We start from the raw sequence: 20,640 nt of genomic DNA, 5'->3' as shown, positions 1-20,640 counted from the left end.
TTATTGACCGCTAATGCAGATTTCTATTGAAATGTGGCTATGTTGAGTCTTTGATTTTGGTGTTCACTGATGTTTAAAAAAATTGTTTTCCTTTTTTCCTGGTTCTGTTTTATATTATTTTCAAAATATACATAGTACTGGGCAACTGTGTCGAAAGACAAAGTTTGAAAGAGAAAATATGCACTGAGAAGCTTCATGCTTTTCAGGACTCTGAGTTAGGGATTGTTGGATTGTACTAGTTGACCTTTATCTACTGTAAGTATAGTATCCTCAAGAGGAGCCTGACTGCATGTGTTCAATTCAACATTTCTCTTAATGAATAATACCAATGCAAGAAAATAGAGGAACCATGAAATTATTGTTTTCTATTTGATCACATTTTCTGTGTGTTCAAGTATATTCCAGGGCCTCAAACCTGTTTCTCTTTCTGAGTAATTTGCTAAGTAAACTGATATTGTCCAGTATTCCTTCATTTTTCCCTGTAGTTGTTTATTCTCAATTTAACCCTGAAACAATATTATAACATCACACGTAAGCTGAGTCATTTGACAGAGCCCTGCCAAAATTGGGCACACTTATTCTGGGCTGGTCCTTGCTTTTAATCTCATAGATTAATTTCCTTTTGGCCTGTACTCCCCTGACAGCCATTTTGATTTTCCTCCAGCCCAGGTGGTTCAGTTCTGCCAGATTGAGCACCACACAGAGTCCACTAACTGCAAACATGAACAACAAGAAAACAGTCTTCTCTGTTGGCCTGGAGACATAACACTCTACCTCCTTGATGCAAGGGTAGCGGTCACATTCAAACATAGAATGTACATTGAACCCATAGAGAAAATACTGTCCCACTAAGAATCCAATCTCCAAGGCATTTCTGAAGACCACCTGGATGATATAAAATCTGGAGATCCCTTCTTGGCATTTCATCTTGGACTTGCTGAGCCTACTGATTGGGTTTGGGTTGTTTTTCACTTCCAAGCAATCTGGTTCAGCTTCCTTAGTAGAGTTCTCTGTGTTCTGGAGGACCCCATTAACAAAGTTGTTCTTAATCTTCTTGCTGTTGTTACGTTTTGTGTAGTCATGATCTCGATCCAAGCTGAGGAAGACAGTAGAGTACCTTCTTTTCTGTTGCTTGGCAGACTGGTGAAGAGAGTATGTTATAAAACACAGGCTAGGGGTACATACCATGATGATCTGAAACACCCAGTATCTTATGTGAGAAATTGGAAATGCTTTGTCATAACAAGCCTGATTGCATCCTGGCTGCAGAGTATTACACACAAACATGGTTTGTTCATCCTCGTAAACTGTTTCACCGACAATGGCCACAATCAATATTCTGAAAATTACTACCACTGTCAGCAGAATCCTACAACAGAAACAAAATATGAAGGAGTTGATCAGAATGCATACAAACACTGATTTCAAAATTAAAGAAGGCAACATATTTCAAAATGTGTTTTTGAAACTACAGAATACGTAACCCACTGTGTCATAAACGAATAGATGCTGAACTAATTCATTCTATATACAAAAAACAAAAAATTCTAAGAAGCCCTACTCCAAAAAAATGACATAGTGCTTTGAAAATACATAACACAGTTTACCTACCAGAGCGATTAAATTTATTGAACAATAAAAGCTTTTGCTTTTAAAGGACTAGATTTGAAACAGTCTATTCCTTTGGAAAATAATTGATATCTCAGATTGTACAAGCAAATGAAGTCAATGATATTTTTGTTATAATATTTGCCTAATCATTCAGCCTTGCCCTATGTGCTTTTTTTTTTTGTTAGTTCACATATTTGTATTATTTTCAAATAAAGCATAACAGCTATGAGAGTGCAGGTGAAAGGGGATCCGGGAGGGCACAAAGAAAGGGGGTGCAGGCAGCCGGGGAACCCCAACGGGGCAGATTTCATGTGCACAACACCCACATTCAGAAAGCTGGTCTACCAGAGGCAGAGAGGTTGGCCGGGTTAAGGAAGAAGAGAAGGAACTACCAGTCCCAGAATCCTTCTCTTCCCCACCCGGCTGTGCAAGAGTTAGGGGAGGAGATAGAAGATTGGGAAATGGTCTCAGAGGAAGGTGATGAGGGCCAGCTGGAGAGTTTGGGGGCGGGGGAAGTTGGAGAGGAGGATAAAATGGAGGTTACTGAAGGACTAGGGGAGGAACAGATGGAGATTGGAGCCCTGGCTCAAACCCAAAAAGCTGCTGTAAGAGGGTGGCTAGCTGTACCTTGGAGAGACTGGTGGAAGACCGGAGGAGAGAGGCTAAGGCACTGGGGGAAATCTCTACTAAAGAGGAAACAGGTGCAGCCAGTGGGAGAGAAAGAGAGCTGGGCACAATTGAAACCCCAGCCTGAACCAGGTGGGAATAAAGCTGTGTAACCGTGCTGTAAGAAGGTGCAAGAAAGACTGTGTAAACTGTTTCATACTAAAAAGGTCTGGGCTGCAACCTACCAAGCTATTGGGTTTTTCCCTCTGATAATGTACGGTTCCCTAAGTGAAGTAATCTGAGCTAAAGTGAAGTGAAGTTATATGGACTGTTTTTGAACCTGAATTTGACTGTGTTGAACCTGGATTGTGCTCTGGGCTGCTAGCCTAAACAACCTGAGTGAAGGGTGTTTTGTTGATTTGAAGCAAGAAAATAAAAGCTCTTACTTATAAACATTGGGCTTTGAATGTGCCTCTGTGAAAGGAATGGAGGGAGGAGGAAGTCCTGGGAGTTCACAGGGCCTGGAGCCAAGGCTCAGAGGAGCCAGATTGCTGTGGAGTGAAGGCAACAGTCGTTTGGAGGAAGAGGCTGCTAAGCAGGGCTGAGCCTGGCAGGGTCCTGGATGGGTGACCCAGCTACACAGCTTAACAAACAAAACATGACCATATTTAGGTTTGTGTCAGGTATTTGGGACCTGGCTTGGCCACTGTTGGAAACAGGATACTGGGCTAGATGGACTATTGGTCTGACCCAGTATGGCTACACTTATGTTCTTTATGTATCAGAGAAAATACACAATAACTCTTACAACAAATCCACAAACAAATTCAGTTTACTCCACCATCGTGATTTAACTGTAGCACAATTATATTTTTCGGCTGCCTCTGTTTCATTTTTACAATACAAATATACATGGAGGAAATCTCGCACCCATATCGACTTCATTCATTACAAATTCATGCTATCCTTCTTCCAGTCCTCCCTATTCCTTGCCAAACAGGACTATTACACCCAATTGACTAATTCTCTCAGCTCCAACCCTCGTCGTCTCTTCGCCACCCTTAACTCCCTCCTCAAAGTGCCCTCTGCTCCCACCCCCCCTCACTCTCTCCTCAATCACTAGCTGACTACTTCCATGACAAGGTGCAGAAGATCAACCTCAAATTCACAACCAAGCCACCTTCTCCTCTTCACCCTTTAACCCACTCCCTCAACCAACCAACCCAGGCCTCCTTCTCCTCTTTTCCTGAAATCACCGAGGAGGAAACTGCCCACCTTCTTTCCTCCTCGAAATGCACCACCTGTTCCTCTGATCCCATCCCCACCAACTTACTAAACACCATCTCTCCTACTGTCCCCCCCCCCCCCCATCTGTTATATCCTTAACCCCTCTCTCTCCACTGCAACTGTCCCTGAAACCTTCAAGCATGCTGTAGTCACACCACTTCTCAAAAAACCATCACTAGACCCTACCTGTCCTTCCAACTACTGCCCCATCTCCCTCCTACCCTTCCTCTCCAAGATACTGGAACGTGCTGTTCACAGCCGCTGCCTTGATTTTCTCTCCTTTCATGCCATCCTCGATCCACTTCAATCCAGCTTTCACCCCCTACACTCGATGGAAACGGCACTATCTAAAGTCTGCAATGACCTGTTCCTCGCCAAATCCAAAGGTCACTACTCCATCCTTATCCTCCTCGACCTATCCGCCGCTTTTGACACTGTCAATCACAACTTACTTCTTGACACACTGTCATCATTTGGGTTCCAGGGCTCTGTCCTCTCCTGGTTCTCCTCTTATCTCTCCCACTGTACCTTCAGAGTACATTCTCATGGTTCTTCCTCCACCCCCATTCCGCTCTCTGTTGGAGTTCCTCAGGGATCTGTCCTTGGACCCCTTCTTTTCTCAATCTACACCTCCTCCCTGGGCTCCCTAATCGCCTCTCATGGGTTCAATATCATCTTTATGCTGATGACACCCAGCTTTATCTCTCCACACCAGACATCACTCAGAAACCCAGGATAAAGTATCGGCCTGCTTAGCCGACATTGCGGCCTGGATGTCCAACCGCCACTTGAAACTGAACATGGCCAAGACCGAGCTCATTGTCTTTCCACCCAAACCCACTTCTCCTCTCTCTCCACTCTCTATTTCAGTCGACAACACCATCATCCTCCCCGTCTCATCTGCCCGCAACCTCGGAGTCATCTTCGACTCCTCCCTCTCCTTCTCTGCCCATATCCAGCAGACAGCCAAGACCTGTCACTTCTTTCTCTATAACATCAGCAAAATTCACCCCTTCCTCTCCGAGCACACCATCTGAACTCTCATCCACTCTCTCATCACCTCTCGCCTTGACTACTGCAACCTACTCCTCACTGGTCTCCCACTTAACCATCTATCCCCCCTTCAATCCGTTCAGAACTCTGCTGCTCATCTTATCTTCCGCCTAGACCGATATGCTCATATCACCTCTCTCCTCAAGTCACTTCACTGGCTTCCGATCAGGTTCCGCATACAGTTCAAGCTTCTCCTACTAACCTACAAATGCACTCGATCTGCAGCCCCTCCTTACCTCTCTACCCTCATCTCCCCTTATGCTCCTACCCGTAACCTCCGCTCACAGGACAAATCCCTCCTCAGTACCCTTCTCCACCACCGCCAACTCCAGGCTCCGCCCTTTCTGCCTCGCCTCACCCTATGCTTGGAATAAACTCCCTGAGCCCATACGCCAAGCCCCCTCCCTGCCCATCTTCAAATCCTTGCTCAAAGCCCACCTCTTCAATGTCGCTTTCGGCACCTAACCACCTTACCTCTATTCAGGAAATCTAGACTGCCCCAACTTGACATTTCGCCCATTAGGTTGTAAGCTCCTTGGAGCAGGGACTGTCCTTTTTGTTAATCTATACAGCGCTGTGTAACCCTAGTAGCACTCTAGAAATGTTAAGTAGTATTAGTAGTAGTAGTGCTTTACTTAACTTTTTTAAAACTTGTATGTTTCTTAGGTTAACACTGCTACAGCAAGATAAAGCATTTAAAAATGAAAAAGTTGGCTTATCTGTAACTTTTGCCCCAGTTATGTTGTTACCACCAACTTTTTTTAAAACTGGCAAACTTGAAAACAGTAGCTGTTTCTTTTTTCTTTTGTTTTTAGGGGGCTTGTGGTCTTCAAAAGCAAAACAGCTTACACTGAACTGTGCAGGAAGGAACAGCACAACGTGTTCACACTAGTTCTTTCTATGGAATACGGCTTCGAAGTGGAAAGGGGAGGAGGTTGAGAGAGAATGCAGACAAAATAGAGTTGATGGCTAGGGAAAGAGAGAGTTCACTGGGAAGGCTACAAACCGATTGATCTTTCACAGACAAGAAGAACGTGCTTGCAAAGCAAACAGCTCATACAGAGATGTAATGATCTCTTTAAAAAGAAGGACTGTGAGAGGAGGCTTTGTACAGCATGCTAGTTCTTCCTGTCATTCTTAAAAGCAGATGGCCCTAACTCAATCCAGCTTAAAATAAACATAAGGTATCCTTTTGAAAGAAAAAAATTAAAAAGAAAACAGTGAGTCCAGGGACTAAAACTGCCTATTTTCTCTCATGTGAGAAAATAGTTAAGCTGTACTCATTCTTCAAGGCTGTAGGGGGCAGGGTTGGGATTTTTTATGTCACTTCCCATCATGTGACCCTATCCAAGATGGCAGCCAGTAGTGGAAACAGGAAGTGATATAGTGCATCCAGTGGTAGCCGCCATCTTGGAAAAAGGTTTGTGGCTATGACATCACTAAAAACATGAGGTTTTAGGCAGGATTATATAAAAAGAGGTGGGGTTTGGAGCAGGGCTATGCAAATAAGGTGGGATGGGTGGGGTTATGCAAAGGTACAGGACTGTGATGTCACATCCAATGACATTATCATAGGGGGCAGGGTGTGGGCAGGGCATGGACGGGGTGTGGGTGGGGTGAGGGCATATCCTCACTTCTGATTGCCTGTCAGGGTCAGAAGTGGGCTTGATCACCTGGCAAAAATATGTAAATTAGCTTTGACAAAAGCCAATGAGATACACTACTCACATACAGTGGTGGAAATAAGTATTTGATCCCTTGCTGATTTTGTAAGTTTGCCCACTGACAAAGACATGAGCAGCCCATAATTGAAGGGTAGGTTATTGGTAACAGTGAGAGATAGCACATCACAAATTAAATCCGGAAAATCACATTGTGGAAAGTATATGAATTTATTTGCATTCTGCAGAGGGAAATAAGTATTTAATCCCTCTGGCAAACAAGACCTAATACTTGGTGGCAAAACACTTGTTGGCAAGCACAGCGGTCAGACGTCTTCTGTAGTTGATGATGAGGTTTGCACACATGTCAGGAGGAATTTTGGTCCACTCCTCTTTGCAGATCATCTCTAAATCATTAAGAGTTCTGGGCTGTCGCTTGGCAACTCGCAGCTTCAGCTCCCTCCATAAGTTTTCAATTGGATTAAGGTCTGGTGACTGGCTAGGCCACTCCATGACCCTAATGTGCTTCTTCCTGAGCCACTCCTTTGTTGCCTTGGCTGTATGTTTTGGGTCATTGTCGTGCTGGAAGACCCAGCCACGACCCATTTTTAAGGCCCTGGAGGAGGGAAGGAGGTTGTCACTCAGAATTGTACGGTACATGGCCCCATCCATTCTCCCATTGATGCGGTGAAGTAGTCCTGTGCCCTTAGCAGAGAAACACCCCCAAAACATAACATTTCCACCTCCATGCTTGACAGTGGGGACGGTGTTCTTTGGATCATAGGCAGCATTTCTCTTCCTCCAAACACGGCGAGTTGAGTTCATGCCAAAGAGCTCAATTTTTGTCTCATCTGACCACAGCACCTTCTCCCAATCACTCTCGGCATCATCCAGGTGTTCACTGGCAAACTTCAGACGGGCCGTCACATGTGCCTTCCGGAGCAGGGGGACCTTGCGGGCACTGCAGGATTGCAATCCGTTATGTCGTAATGTGTTACCAATGGTTTTCGTGGTGACAGTGGTCCCAGCTGCCTTGAGATCATTGACAAGTTCCCCCCTTGTAGTTGTAGGCTGATTTCTAACCTTCCTCATGATCAAGGATACTCCACGAGGTGAGATTTTGCGTGGAGCCCCAGATCTTTGTCGATTGACAGTCATTTTGTACTTCTTCCATTTTCTTACTATGGCACCAACAGTTGTCTCCTTCTCGCCCAGCGTCTTACTGATGGTTTTGTAGCCCATTCCAGCCTTGTGCAGGTGTATGATCTTGTCCCTGACATCCTTAGACAGCTCCTTGCTCTTGGCCATTTTGTAGAGGTTAGAGTCTGACTGATTCACTGAGTCTGTGGACAGGTGTCTTTCATACAGGTGACCATTGCCGACAGCTGTCTGTCATGCAGGTAACGAGTTGATTTGGAGCATCTACCTGGTCTGTAGGGGCCAGATCTCTTACTGGTTGGTGGGGGATCAAATACTTATTTCCCTCTGCAGAATGCAAATAAATTCATATACTTTCCACAATGTGATTTTCCGGATTTAATTTGTGATGTGCTATCTCTCACTGTTACCAATAACCTACCCTTCAATTATGGGCTGCTCATGTCTTTGTCAGTGGGCAAACTTACAAAATCAGCAAGGGATCAAATACTTATTTCCACCACTGTAGATGCCTGCCAAATAATGGCACCTTTAGCATGTATAAGTGGTGCCTTCCTCTAGTGCCAGTTTATAGAATTGACCCGTTTGTCTCATATCATATTTGAGTATGTTTCTCTACACCAGTGGTTCCCAAACCTATCCTGTGGGAACCTCAGCCAGTCAGGTTTTTTTGAATATCTGTAATGAGTATTCATGAGAGATAGTTACATGCACTGCTTCTACTGCAAGCTACTTTCTGTCATGTATATTCAGTGTGGGTATCAAGAAAACGAGTGGCCCTCGAGGAAATAGGAAGTTATGTCAGAGGGCGGGACACAGTGAAGGAAGGGCCGACGACGAGGCAATTTTCTTCTTTTTACAGCAGTGCTGCAGATGTGAGGTGCCACGCTGGGTTGGGTGGAGCTGGAACCTGGTTGGCAGGTGGGGACTGCGTCAGGGGGGAGGCAGTGCCACACTGGGGGTGGACGGAACTGGAACCTGGTTGGCAGGTGGGGACTGCGTCAGGGGTGGGGGGTGTGTGGGGCAGGCGGTTCCATGCCAAGGGGTGGGGTGTGGATGGACGGAGCGGAGCACCCCCCCCACACCTGTTGACACCCGGGGCGGACCACCCCACCACCCCGCCCTTGCTACGCCACTGCCCTCAACCATTCTTCTAACTTTTGGAGATCCCTTCTCATTGTTTCTACTCCTTCAAGGGTATCCCTTCTATTGGCTATCTTCATGTCATCTGCAAAAAGGCAAACCTTTCTTTCCAACCCTTCAGCAATATCTCGCACAAATATATTAAACAGAATAGGCCCCAGCACCGACCCCTCAGGAACTCCACTGCTCACCTTCCTTTCTTCCGAGCAGATTCCATTTACCACCACCCTCTGCCACCTATTGGTCAACCAGTTTCTCATCCAGTTCACCACTTTCGGTCCTAAGTTCAGCCCTTTCAGCTCATTCATGAGTTTTCTGTGGGGGACCGTATCAAAGGTTTTGCTGAAATCCAAGTAGATTACATCTAGCGCACGTCCTTCATTCAGTTCTTTGGTCAGTCAAAGAAGTCAATGAGATTCATTTGGCAGGATTTTCCTTTGGTAAAGCCATGTTGCCTCGTGTCCTGTAACCCGTTGGCTTCTAGAAAGTTAACTATCCTTTCTTTCAGCATCAACTCCATTATTTTTCCTACCACCGACTTGAGATTTACCGGTCTGTAGTTTCCCACTTCTTCTCTGTCTCAACTTTTGTGAAGAGGGACCACATCTGCTCGTCTCCAATCTTGCGGAACCTCTCCCGTCTCTAAAGATCTATTAAATAAATCTTTAAGAGGCCCACCAGGACCTCCCTGAGTTCCCTCAGTATCCTGGAATGTATCCCATCCAGCCCCATAGCTTTGTGCACCTTCAGATTCTCCAGCTTTTTATAAACTCTTTCTTCCGTAAATGGTGCAGTATCCACTCCATTCCCAGATATTCCCTCGGCATCCAACCACGGTCCCTCTCCAGGATTTTCCTCCATGAATACTGAAGAGAAGTAATTGTTTGGCACATTCGCTTTATCCTCCTCACTCTTTACCGCACCTTGAATATTGTGTTAAATTCTGGTCACCGCATCTCAAAAAAGATGTAGTGGAATTAGAAAAGCTACAGAGAAGGGTGACGAAAATGATAAAGGGGATGGGACGACTTCCCTATGAGGAAAGGCTAAAGCAGCTGAGGCTCTTCAGCCTGGAGAAAAGGCAGCTGAGAGGAGATATGATAGAGGTCTATAAAATAATGAGTGGAGTTAAACCGGTAGATGTGAAGTGTCTGTTTACGCTTTCCAAAAATAGTAGGACTAGGGGGCATGCGATGAAGCTACAATGTAGTAAATTTAAAAAGAAACGGAGAAAATCTTTCTTCACTCAACTTGTAATTAAACTCTGGAATTCGTTGCCAGAGAATGTGGTAAAGGCGGTTAACTTAGCGGAGTTTTAAAAAGGTTTGGACGGCTTCCTAAAGGAAAAGTCCATAGACCGTTATTAAATGGACTTGGGGAAAATCCATTATTTCTGGGATAAGCAGTATAAAATGTTTTGTACATTTTTGGGATCTTGCCGGGTATATTGTGACCTGGATTGGTCACTGTTGGAAACAGGATGCTGGGCTTGATGGACCTTTGGTCTTTCCCAGTATGGCAATACTTATGTACATATCCATTCTCATTATCTTTCAGGCTGACAACTCTTCTTGCTGAATCAATTCAGAGATGAGCAGTGTTCATGCATGCAGCCTCCCACCCCACATCTTCAGTCATTTGAGAACTCTTTTGCTGAATCAATTCAGGGATGAAGGATGCAGCTCTCCTTCCCAATCCTCCATATCTTAGCAGCCACAGACACATGCTGTTTCCCAGCTACCCTCTCTCAGGAGCAGGGCTGCCGAGAGGGGACAGAGGGGACAAAATTCTCCGGGCCTGGGCCTCCAAGGGGGGCCCGGCACCGGGGTCAGGCTACCAGCTATATTTTACACTGCTTTTAGGTTTTGCAGAAATCTCTTTTAGTAGAACTCTAAAGAAAAGAAGGCTTTTGTTTAAACAGATGCTGACCATTCCCAACTATCAATATGAGCAAGTAAGCCCTGCTTACACAACGATGTGCTGTGTTGTAAAGGGAAGTAGGTCATGGGAAAGAATGTATGGCCACCTTGAACTGTGCGAGTCCTCATTTCAGACATGTCTGGACAAGAAATACATTTCACATTTTACACGCTGACAACTAAAAAAAAAAAAAAAGCAGCTGGCAAAGCTCAAAGCTCTTGCACATAGAGAGATGTAGTGCACAGCTATCCAGCTGCCTCCTCCCCTCTCCCCTTATACAGTCCCCTCCTGCACCAAGGACTTTTTAAAAAATAAAACACCCTCTTATTATGATACTGTGATAGTGTTGAAGCACTCACCATCCTATGAAGTCATGTAAAAAAAAACAACCAGAATTCAGTTTGATCCAGAGATGGTAGGGACTTTACATTTCTGCTATGACTAATGAAGAGTTTGATGCATGCCTGCTCCATTGCTTCTCATGTATCATAGCAGACTGTTCAACAGTGGTGAAAATTGTCAGTGTAAAGTGTACAATATATATTTAGTCCAGAAATGTCTGGAATGAGGACTTGCACATTTACATTTCTTTCACGTAACCTACTTGCCTTTACAATATAGCACATCTCTGTGTCAGCAGGGCTTACTTGCTCATATTGATAGTCAGGAAGGGTTAGCATTTGTTTAAACAAAAGCCTTTTTTTGTTTTTAGAGTCCTACTAAGAGAGACTTCTGCAAAACCTAAAAACAGCGTAAAACGTATGGCTCTGGGATTTTATCTCTATCTTTAAAAAACTATAATCACACAGATCTGCTTTTTCTGAATTGCCCGCTGAAAAGGGGGATAAGGAAGGGGGAATCTGGAAGAGGCTGGTAAAACAAAAGGCAGAATGGCTATGCATACACTGCTGTGTGAGGCCCTGATCTCTAAAAATTGTTTGTTTGTTTTTTCTTTTAGCCTGGCTACAGAAAAGGGAAGTGTTGGGGGATAAGGAGGGGGCTGCATGTCAACCTGTTTGATCTCACACAGACTGACACCAGCATAATTTGAGAAGAGGGATTGATGAGTTATAAGCAGGCAATCTGCTGGTCTCTGTGTACAAGAGCTTGCTGACTGATTAGCTGCATGGGGAGTAGAGAATAAAAACAATTATAAAACCAGTGGGTTTGTTTTAAAATTCAGCATTAACCACTCACACTAGTTCTTTTGCATATTGTTAATATATGGCCTGGTTTTAGATCTGCCACAGGAATTGTGACGGACAAAGCCACAGAGCCAAAAACATCTGAAAAAGTACTGATTAGGCCAAACAAGTAACAAATGAATTAATATTTGAGAATCTGCAGAAAGCAGGTCTGAACAATGAGTCTTGACACAAACAGGTACAGGTACAATATCCAAATAATATATAGCACCTGAAATGAAAGAATGATGGATAAAATGAATAAAATGTGGTTCTCAAAATGGGGCCTATTTTAGTATATTATTGTATAAAATGATACTGATACAGAGATCAGAAGGTGTTGTGAAAGATGTTGATGAAATATGTGAAACTGGTATCTCAACAGAAAAAATGTTAGTAACCGCAAAAACAGTTTGTTCCAAAAAAACATGTTGATATTACCGGAAAATGTTGCAACCTTGTGAAATACATGGAACGGAAGAGCTGGGTACAAAAAGCACAGATGGCAGTACGCGACAGTTTAACCGCAGAAATTGAGAAATATTTGAAAAAAACAGGTCCCAAAATAGGTGCTGCCATAGACTTCAATAGAGAGATGAGAGTATAAAAGAAGGGTGATTTTGGCTTAGGTTCGGAGTCGTCCCCAACGCATCTCAGACGGCAGAGCGCTGTGCCATTGAACCCAGAATCTGTCCGATGTCTGTACTACTTTGAAAACTTTGGTAAGAATAAATGCCTTCTATCTGAAACCTATCTCTGTCTTCATTTTTAAGTATTCCTTACCTGTCACTTATTTTACAAACTAAACTAAACCCACACCAGACACTCATTTGGTGCATAAAATACTGATAGATTCTAACAGACTTTATGTGGGAACATAAAAGGCCCAGAATATACCTAGATCCAGAAAGGCAGAAAGCAGTAGTTATGGGAATTAGTTTTGAATTGCGGCTGTTGATGCCTGCCCAGACCAGACCCCCATGGGACTGGGTGACAATGGAAGTAAGAAAAACAATTCAGAATCTTCTGGATGAACTTAGTACGTTCAATCCTCCATATGGAATAGCCCAAGGAGGACGAAAACGAGGTCAGGCAAAACAGTGGTGAGCCCCGGTCGCTGAGCGTACTCGCTGACCTTCCTCCCCCCCATTTGAACGCAAGAGGGGATGTTTAATCTGTGCGTTCAATGTCCTATTTTTTCTTTCTCCCCGTGGCCATTATCTCTTTCGTGCCCCCCCTCTGTCATTCCTTCGTTTTCTCCCTCTTTCTCTCTCTCCTTCTGCCTCCTACGGACATTGCCCTATTGCGGGGTAATGGGCACTCATGTTCTGTCCGTTTCTTTTTCTCACCCCTGCATTAAATACTCTCCTATGTTTCTGCCTTCTTCCTTTGTCTCCTGCATGTCTTTATCTCCTGCATTCTTTTATTTCCCTCTTACGGACATTGCCCACTTGAGGGGTATTGGGCACTATTATTCTGTCCATTCTTTTCTTACCTCTCACCTTTCTCCCCATTTTCTCCTATTTTGCTGGCTTCCTATACTGAACTAATACATCTGTATCTTGGTCCTTCTTTCTGACTGTCCGTATGCTTTATCTTGTATTCATCACCTATATACTGTTCCTTTTGAGTGTTTGTTGTATGAAAGAATATGTATGCCATCTCGATTCTGAGTTTTGGGAGACCATACTTAGCAGATGGTGACTGTATTTTCTTTTTCAGCACGATTGTCAGTGAGCGGTCTTATGCGGGCTATTCTTTGCCTAACGCCTTGACATTTCGTGTCTTAAGTCTCTGTCCAACATTTGTTTTCCTCCTTCTTTTTCTCTGAACCCCTGTGTATTTTATGTCCTATCTTATGTCCTATCTTCCGCCACTTCTGACAGCCCATGGCCCCCCCCTTCCTGCCCAAACACTTCTGTTTCTTTACTTTTTGTTGTCCTTGCCTGTCATCTAAAAATACCTCGGCTTCGCTGAAACCTGTGATTTGGGTTTTCCCTTTCTTTCAAACTGTATGATTGTTTGCTATCTTTTCTGCTTTTACGCCCATTCCCTGGTCTTTACCTTCTGTTCTCATCTTCTCGTCTGTGGGCGTGCGCCCTCCCGTTGGTTTTTTTTATGTTCCACGTCCCTGATGTCCGTCTAATCTACTTTTTTTCCCTATTCGGTGAGCCTACGGGTTCACCTCTGTTTTTCTTATTTCTTACAGCATCCTTACATTGCTTGTTTTCTCACTATAAAGCACATTTCCTGTTCCTTCTTTAAGACGTTGTCCTACTGACCTCTTTTTCAAAACTGCTTTGTTCCTTTGCAAGCTTAAAAGACATTAGTATCACCTTTCAATTTTGATGCCCTGCAAAGCTATTCTTTTTGCAGCCCCATGTTACACAGTTTTTGTGCTTCCGGTAATTCGCTTAATACATTGCTAGTTGCAGTCATAATTGATATATAGTTATTTCCTGTTGAACTAACTCTTTGCTTGCCTCATCTGAATGTTAGGTACTTTTTCTCTGCAAGTATCAAAGTAGTAAAATTACTTATCTTTCGATGGCTCATGTTGCCGAGTTCAGTATGTGTGGACTTCTGTGCATGTAGCAATGTACGGAAGTATTTTCTTGCTTTCACTTTTAGGATTACGGCACAGCCTTTTAGGGTTTTAAAATCATAATATAACACTAATCTATAGCCTATTTCCTTTCTTCTTCTCTGTATTCCTTATGTCTCATCTCAGTACGCCATAACTGTATGACTGTAGGAAACACCTGCTTCCTCTTAGGCTATTATAGCCTGTATTGTATAGTGAACGTATCTGATCCGAAGAGCTTACATATGCTTACTTTGCTTTAAAATTTTTGTTTCCCTCTCTCTTTGTCTAACATGGGACATTTCTACATATTGTTCATTCTTTCCGGATGGAACCTGGTCCTCATAAGTCCTTATAAGTCCCGTCTTTCTGTTTTTCTCTCCTTTTTCCTTTCATATTAAAAGTGCGTAGATGCTCCACTTCTCCTTTTTGGGCGGTGGCCACTTCCTCCTTCTTCTCTCCCTCTTGACTCTGTTAATCTTTAGCTTGGGCATCTCTTGTAACATTTTGTTTAAAAATAATTTCGTACGTTGTAGAGATGGTGTGTCATCACTTTTGACAGACTGCTACCGTCTTCCGTGCTGTTAATTATTTTTATCTTTTCTGCTAAAACTCCCGTTTGGAGTATTGCCTGCCACCTGGCAATTATTGTATTGGAGATGGACAATGCTATTCTCTAGTTGCTATCGTACGCCACAGTTTGCATACTAAGAATTTTAGACCTGCATCTGTTTGACCTTGGAGCCTAACTTAAACATATTTAGTAGTCAACCTTTTTCTACGGTCCTTTTCAAACACTTGCTTTGTTTTTATTGGCCACTGCTGCATGAGCTTTGGGGACTTAGCTTCTGCCATGATTTCTGCTTGGCATGATTAATATGCACGCATTTCCTGTAAAACTGCTTGCCCGTAACTTTCCGGCATACAAGTGGTTTAAGCTTACGATACTGTGCCTGCGTTCTATTAATAGATAGTGTACGGCAATGTTCTTAGTCCAATCATATATTCACTTCTCTGCAAATTTAACTCTGTTTACCGTCGGCTGTCCTATTTTAATGCTTTTGAGTCCCTTTTTATGAATTATTTAATAAGCAAATCTATTGTCTTGTTACTCTTTTATGGTACCTTCCCCCAAGAGCTTACATGTGTTTAGTGTTAAATTTTTCTTTCAATTTTCTTTTAACTAAATTTATTTTCTTTTTATTATTTTTGCAGTTTGTTACAGGGGCTCTTCCCTGGGATGGGCTATACCTTTTATTCTACTTAAAAATTTTTTTTTGTTTTGTCTCCCCTTATATACCAGTGTCACGCTATAACCATTGACGATACTGATGCCTGGGGCTTACACCTATTGGAGGGTCACAAATCCTTCAATGGATGACAGTATCTTAATTAGTAGATTTTGAACAGACTTCCATTCCATTTTCGGAGTGGCCTGTGGATTCGGCGTTATTGCCCACCTAGGGGTTACTTGTATAGATGACCGCGGGGTTAATAAAGAGACGTCTAACGACTTTCGTTGCGATTGTGTACAGGTGGACTCGGGCATTCAATATTCTTGGAGGGTTAGTTTTACACGGGAAGTTTTCCTAACTTTTCAACGTTCTAGACTGGTTAGTCATATACGAGATGTTTCCTAACCATAAATTTCTGAGTGGATTGTTGTACACGAGAAGTTCTCAAGCTACAGGTCCTTTGGGGTGATTAGTCGTATACGAGAAGTTCAATCGTATACGAGAAGTTCAATGGTCAGCGGAAACCGATGGGACCGCTACTCTTCGATTCATGACACCGTATTCGCTGGTTTTTTTGAGTCCTTTTCGGGAGTGTTTGCAATGTCCCTTTTTGGGGGCTCTATCATGGGCTGGAACTCATGGCCACTTATCTGGGAAAGGTTTTGGCAGGCAGTGGAATTCAGTTTCTTTATGTCTTTAGAAGCACACTCTGGGGAGTAGTTTTTTATTAATTAGGGGTAGAGTAGTATGCACACTGACACTATATTCTTAAATACTCTGTCCATCTTTTGTGACTTTCATGCGTCTGTTCATTTAACTTGCGGCTAAAGCATTGAGCTTTCCGCCAATTAGTAATTTCTGTTCTAGGTTCCGTCACCGGGACGCTCTTGAAGACGCGTGAGTATAAAGGTGTTTTCTATACGCATGATGCATGTTTTTGTTTAAATAATTTTCCTTTGCATGGTTTTGTTTAGTTGCCCCTGTTATAGACCTCAGAATTCTGACTTGAACCGTCTTACTTAAAGATATTGCATTATATAGAATACACTCTTCTATGAGTTCCTATGTGGATTGTCTTCCCCCTATTTCAGATCCCACTATGTCCTCCTCCTCATCCCCTAGTCCCCTGGACAGAGTCCTTAATTTCTTTCCCGCTGATAGAAAAGAACTTACCCGCTTATGTCAAACCTGGCATACCGGTTGGTCCGCTAAGGATCAAGGACTGGAATGGCCATCAAAGGGCTCATTTGATCAGGGCAAACTCCAAGCTTTGGTCTGCTACAATGAGTCCCACAAAACAGGAAAATCTAGGGATAAACATTTAGCTGCCATTAATAAATTCATACTTATTGCACAAAACCAGAACGATAGGAGTTTAGGTAAGTCCGATTGCGACCAAGCCCCCTACCAGGAGGCAGTAATACCTACTGCCCCACCGCCTTATGATGCTGCTACCGCTGCAGGTACGACAAAGCTTCTACCATGTGCAGTGGGATATACCCCGATACCCCCAGGATATTGTGATAAACCGGTCACAAGTCCTCTGCTGCAGAATTCTCAAGGATCTCAGACAGTGACACCCCCGCTACCTGCGGTATCTCCCGCTCCTATGGTATTTGACCCACCCACTACCGTGCGCATTGCCGGTGTTGTTGATCTATCTCTTCCCTCATCACAACAAAACTCAAACCCAATATCTCAGGGGTCAGTACAAACTCAGACGCCCTTAACCCCTTCAACAATGCCAGTGGCTCAGACTGTTGCTCAGTCGCCCACGGCCACGACTGCCCCAACGATGCAGGCAACTACCCAAACGCTAACTCCACAACCTCATGTCTATCGTACTATTGGAGGTTATGAGATTGACATACCCCCCCCCATTATTGAACATTACCCTTGTGTCCAGGACCCTTTGGTTCCGGTCACCATTCACCACCCAACCATCAGTCAGATTGATGCGGCTGCCCAGACCTCCACCTGTCCTGTGCCAGGACCAGGATTGACCTCACACATGACTACTCAAACGGCTACCTACCCATACATGGGACATTCAACTCAGACATCACCTCCACCGCCACATTTGGACTCCACTGTCCAAACTGGTTCCTTGCCTCCCGCATCCCTACATTACCCTATCTTGTCTCAGTTACGACAGATGGGCTTCATCCCATGTAGTCCTGCTACACAGACACGGGCTATTTGTCAGGAACTCTATGATCGGGGTTTTATTAAAGCGCCCCATGTTCCAGTGAATCCTTCCATGCCGACTCTAGAACCTGAGTGTTCTACTCCTCCTAGATGGGAGCAATTGGGTGCACGCCCCAAGGGTAAAATTCCCCAATTAGCAGAGGAACTGGCTCGTCTCCGCCGTCCTCTCATACTTCCAGCCAAACCAGGTACTGGGGATCTACCAAAAATAATATCCTCCCCATTAGACGCAGCATGGGAAGTTTTACAACAACAACTCCCAGCTAAATCTGACCTGGAGGATATTCGAAATGAACCTCCCCCAGTGCTAAATTTCTCCTCCTCGGTGGAAGGAGATTCATCGCACCTGGAACTACCCAAGACCCGTCCCCCTGACACTCACATTCCTTCAGGGGCAGGTTGTTTGCCACAACATGGCACCACATTGGCCAGTATGGGAAATGACCTCGCATTCGTTTCAGAAGGACTTCGTTCCTTACGTAAGTCCATTTCAGAACTCCCGGATACTATTGCATCTGCTGCATCAAAATCCAAAATGCCCCAACAACATGATGTTATTTCACATCATACCAGACAACGCCACCCTCAAAGTTATCTTACTGACGAGGGATCTAGTCGCTGCCTTGCAGTTATTGACGGTCCCCGTCACCCTACAGGTCTGAACATTGATACAGAACCTGGCTTATCTGGTCCACCTAGCACACCCGCCCAATATGTGGCATTACATGAAAATTCATGGTATTATGTTCAACCATGGATTGATAATCTTGCAGGATGGTCTGAGGCGCTTCAGCCTCAGTCCGCCCTCTTCCCACGAGAAGGATCCTTGCGGTCTGATAAGCTCTCACTAGTGAGAGATCTTATTTATGACCACCCTGACCCCCATTGGGATCAGAAAACGACCCTCTACCTAATCCAAGGTCTTCAGGTTTGGAAAAAGTACGAGAACCAATTTCCCCCAACCGCATCAATTGATCTCCTTACATCTTCATTGATTAAACCCTTTGAAAAAGTAAAACTTTTTCCCTTGTTAAATAAGATGTCAGGTGGTGTTCCTCATACGGAGTACACTCCACTTTCAGCAGTTGAATTAAATAGCCTCATACTGCAACTCCCGGATATTACATTAGGAGGTAACCGATGGTTAAAGAAATTTCAGGACATTACACTAGGGACCACCCTGTCAGTTGGAGACATGAAAGCGCTTTTGGGCAGAACCCCACACGCCAGTGTCACTGACATATTCACTCAATCGGGCTATGCCAAATTTGTAACAGATACCGAGTATGATGGCAATCCTTTAACAGAGATCCAGACCAAAGTATTCCAGGAAATCCGGACCATGTATCCGGCTCTAAAAGACTTTTCAGTTATCACTTCTCAGAGATGGGAAATGGATTCAGAGCCTATTGAGGCTTACTTACTCAGACTCCAAGATCTCTATAAAGAAGAGACGGAGGAAAAATTTGACTCCGATAATGCTCTTCCGGTGTTCTATCATTTACTTAAGGGAACCCTACCTTCACAGATTAAAACCAAACTAGAGGACACAGTTGGTCTCCAACTTGAAAAATGGCCAAAGATTCGTGAGCACATCCTTCATCATTGTAGAAAGCTTATTAAAAGCAAGCAAGATGAAGCCCAACATCGTAAGACAGTACACACTAACCTGGAAGTGCTACAAACTGAAGATCTCAAAGAAAAGAGAGCCTCTAAGAGCTCTGACGCAGATCCCAATGCCCCGGAGACCTCTCCCCCTGTTATTGTTATGTATGCTGACCAACGCTATGACAATAACTCCCGAAATCAGGGCCCATGGCCCTACCGCCCCAACCGTAGAGCAGATTATCCTGAAGACCGAGGCCGTCGCTCCCAACCTCAGAGAGGTCCTCCACGGGGGCCCCCTGATGATAATACACAACCCAGAGACTATCGTTCCCGACCAAGCCCAGATCGTTATATAGATGTTCAGTGTTATCGTTGCCAGCAATACGGCCATTATGCACGGGAATGTTCCCTACCACCACAAAATACACTAATGAATCAAATCCGCCGTCAAAACCGTCAAACCCGTCCTCCAGAGCGCCAATCTTTCCCTTTGTGGAACCCCGATCAACGCCGCCCACAGTGACTAGGCGTGGTCCACACTGCTGCAGGATTGGATGATCCCATGATCACCTTGTTAATCTGTGATGTCCCTGTTCCCTTTTTAATAGACACAGGCGCCTCTCGCTCTGTGCTAGCCCATGTCCCGCACAAATTGCAGAAACTTCTTAAAGTTTCCCCTAACAATGTTACCACCACAGGCTTTGATGGTGTCCCAACAGACACACCCCTGCTTGAGCCTTTACCAATTACCTATGCGGATCAACAACTATCTGCTCCCTTTTTGTATGCTCCGTTGTGCCCTGTCAACTTACTTGGGAGAGACCTGTTGACATTGTTTCACTTTGAAATTCATTTTGATCCTTCCCCTAATGAAACCACTTCACTCATTATGGCTGTCACCTCTATGGTTGAGAAACAAATAGAGGTCGCTCTGAATGACCTACCAAGTTTTCTTTGGGCCACACCTGAGGAACCCTATGGTGAGGTTAAAGGCCCTCCCCATCGTATTCAGCTGCTACCGGGTTGCAAAGGCCCTAAAATTGCCCAGTATCCGCTAAAACCTGAAGTTATTGCTGGAGCTCAGGAACAAATTGATTCCTTATTACAGCAAGGTATCATTGAAAAGTGTAATTCACCATACAATACTCCATTATTCCCAGTGCCAAAGAAAGAGCCTGGCGCCTTCCGTATAGTACAAGACTTACGCGCGCTAAATGACCTCACTTACGCGGTATTTCCAAACGTGGAAAACCCAACTACACTCCTCAATAGTATCTCTTTGCAGACATATCATTCCACCATTGACCTATCCAACGCCTTCTTTTCCATCACCCTTGACCCTGTAAGCCGTCCGCTAACGGCTTTCCAATTCAATAACACAA

At 44.2% G+C, this 20,640-nt stretch overlaps 1 protein-coding gene across 1 annotated transcript in view; it reads right to left on the bottom strand.

The window, feature by feature from the left end:
- Positions 1–525: 525 nt before the first annotated feature.
- GJD2 (gap junction protein delta 2) overlaps positions 526–20,640 on the bottom strand; it is a 34,044-nt gene continuing 13,929 nt past the window's right edge. The window contains exon 2 of the mRNA XM_030214058.1: positions 526–1,369. Within this exon, the coding sequence (XP_030069918.1) occupies positions 526–1,369 (844 nt within the window). The remainder of the gene's footprint in view (positions 1,370–20,640) is intronic.

The sequence above is a fragment of the Microcaecilia unicolor genome, chromosome 9, assembly GCF_901765095.1.
Source record: "Microcaecilia unicolor chromosome 9, aMicUni1.1, whole genome shotgun sequence".
NCBI lineage: Eukaryota > Metazoa > Chordata > Amphibia > Gymnophiona > Siphonopidae > Microcaecilia > Microcaecilia unicolor.
The sequence above is the reverse complement of the archived record's forward strand: the minus strand, read 5'-3'. Positions and strand labels throughout refer to the sequence as shown.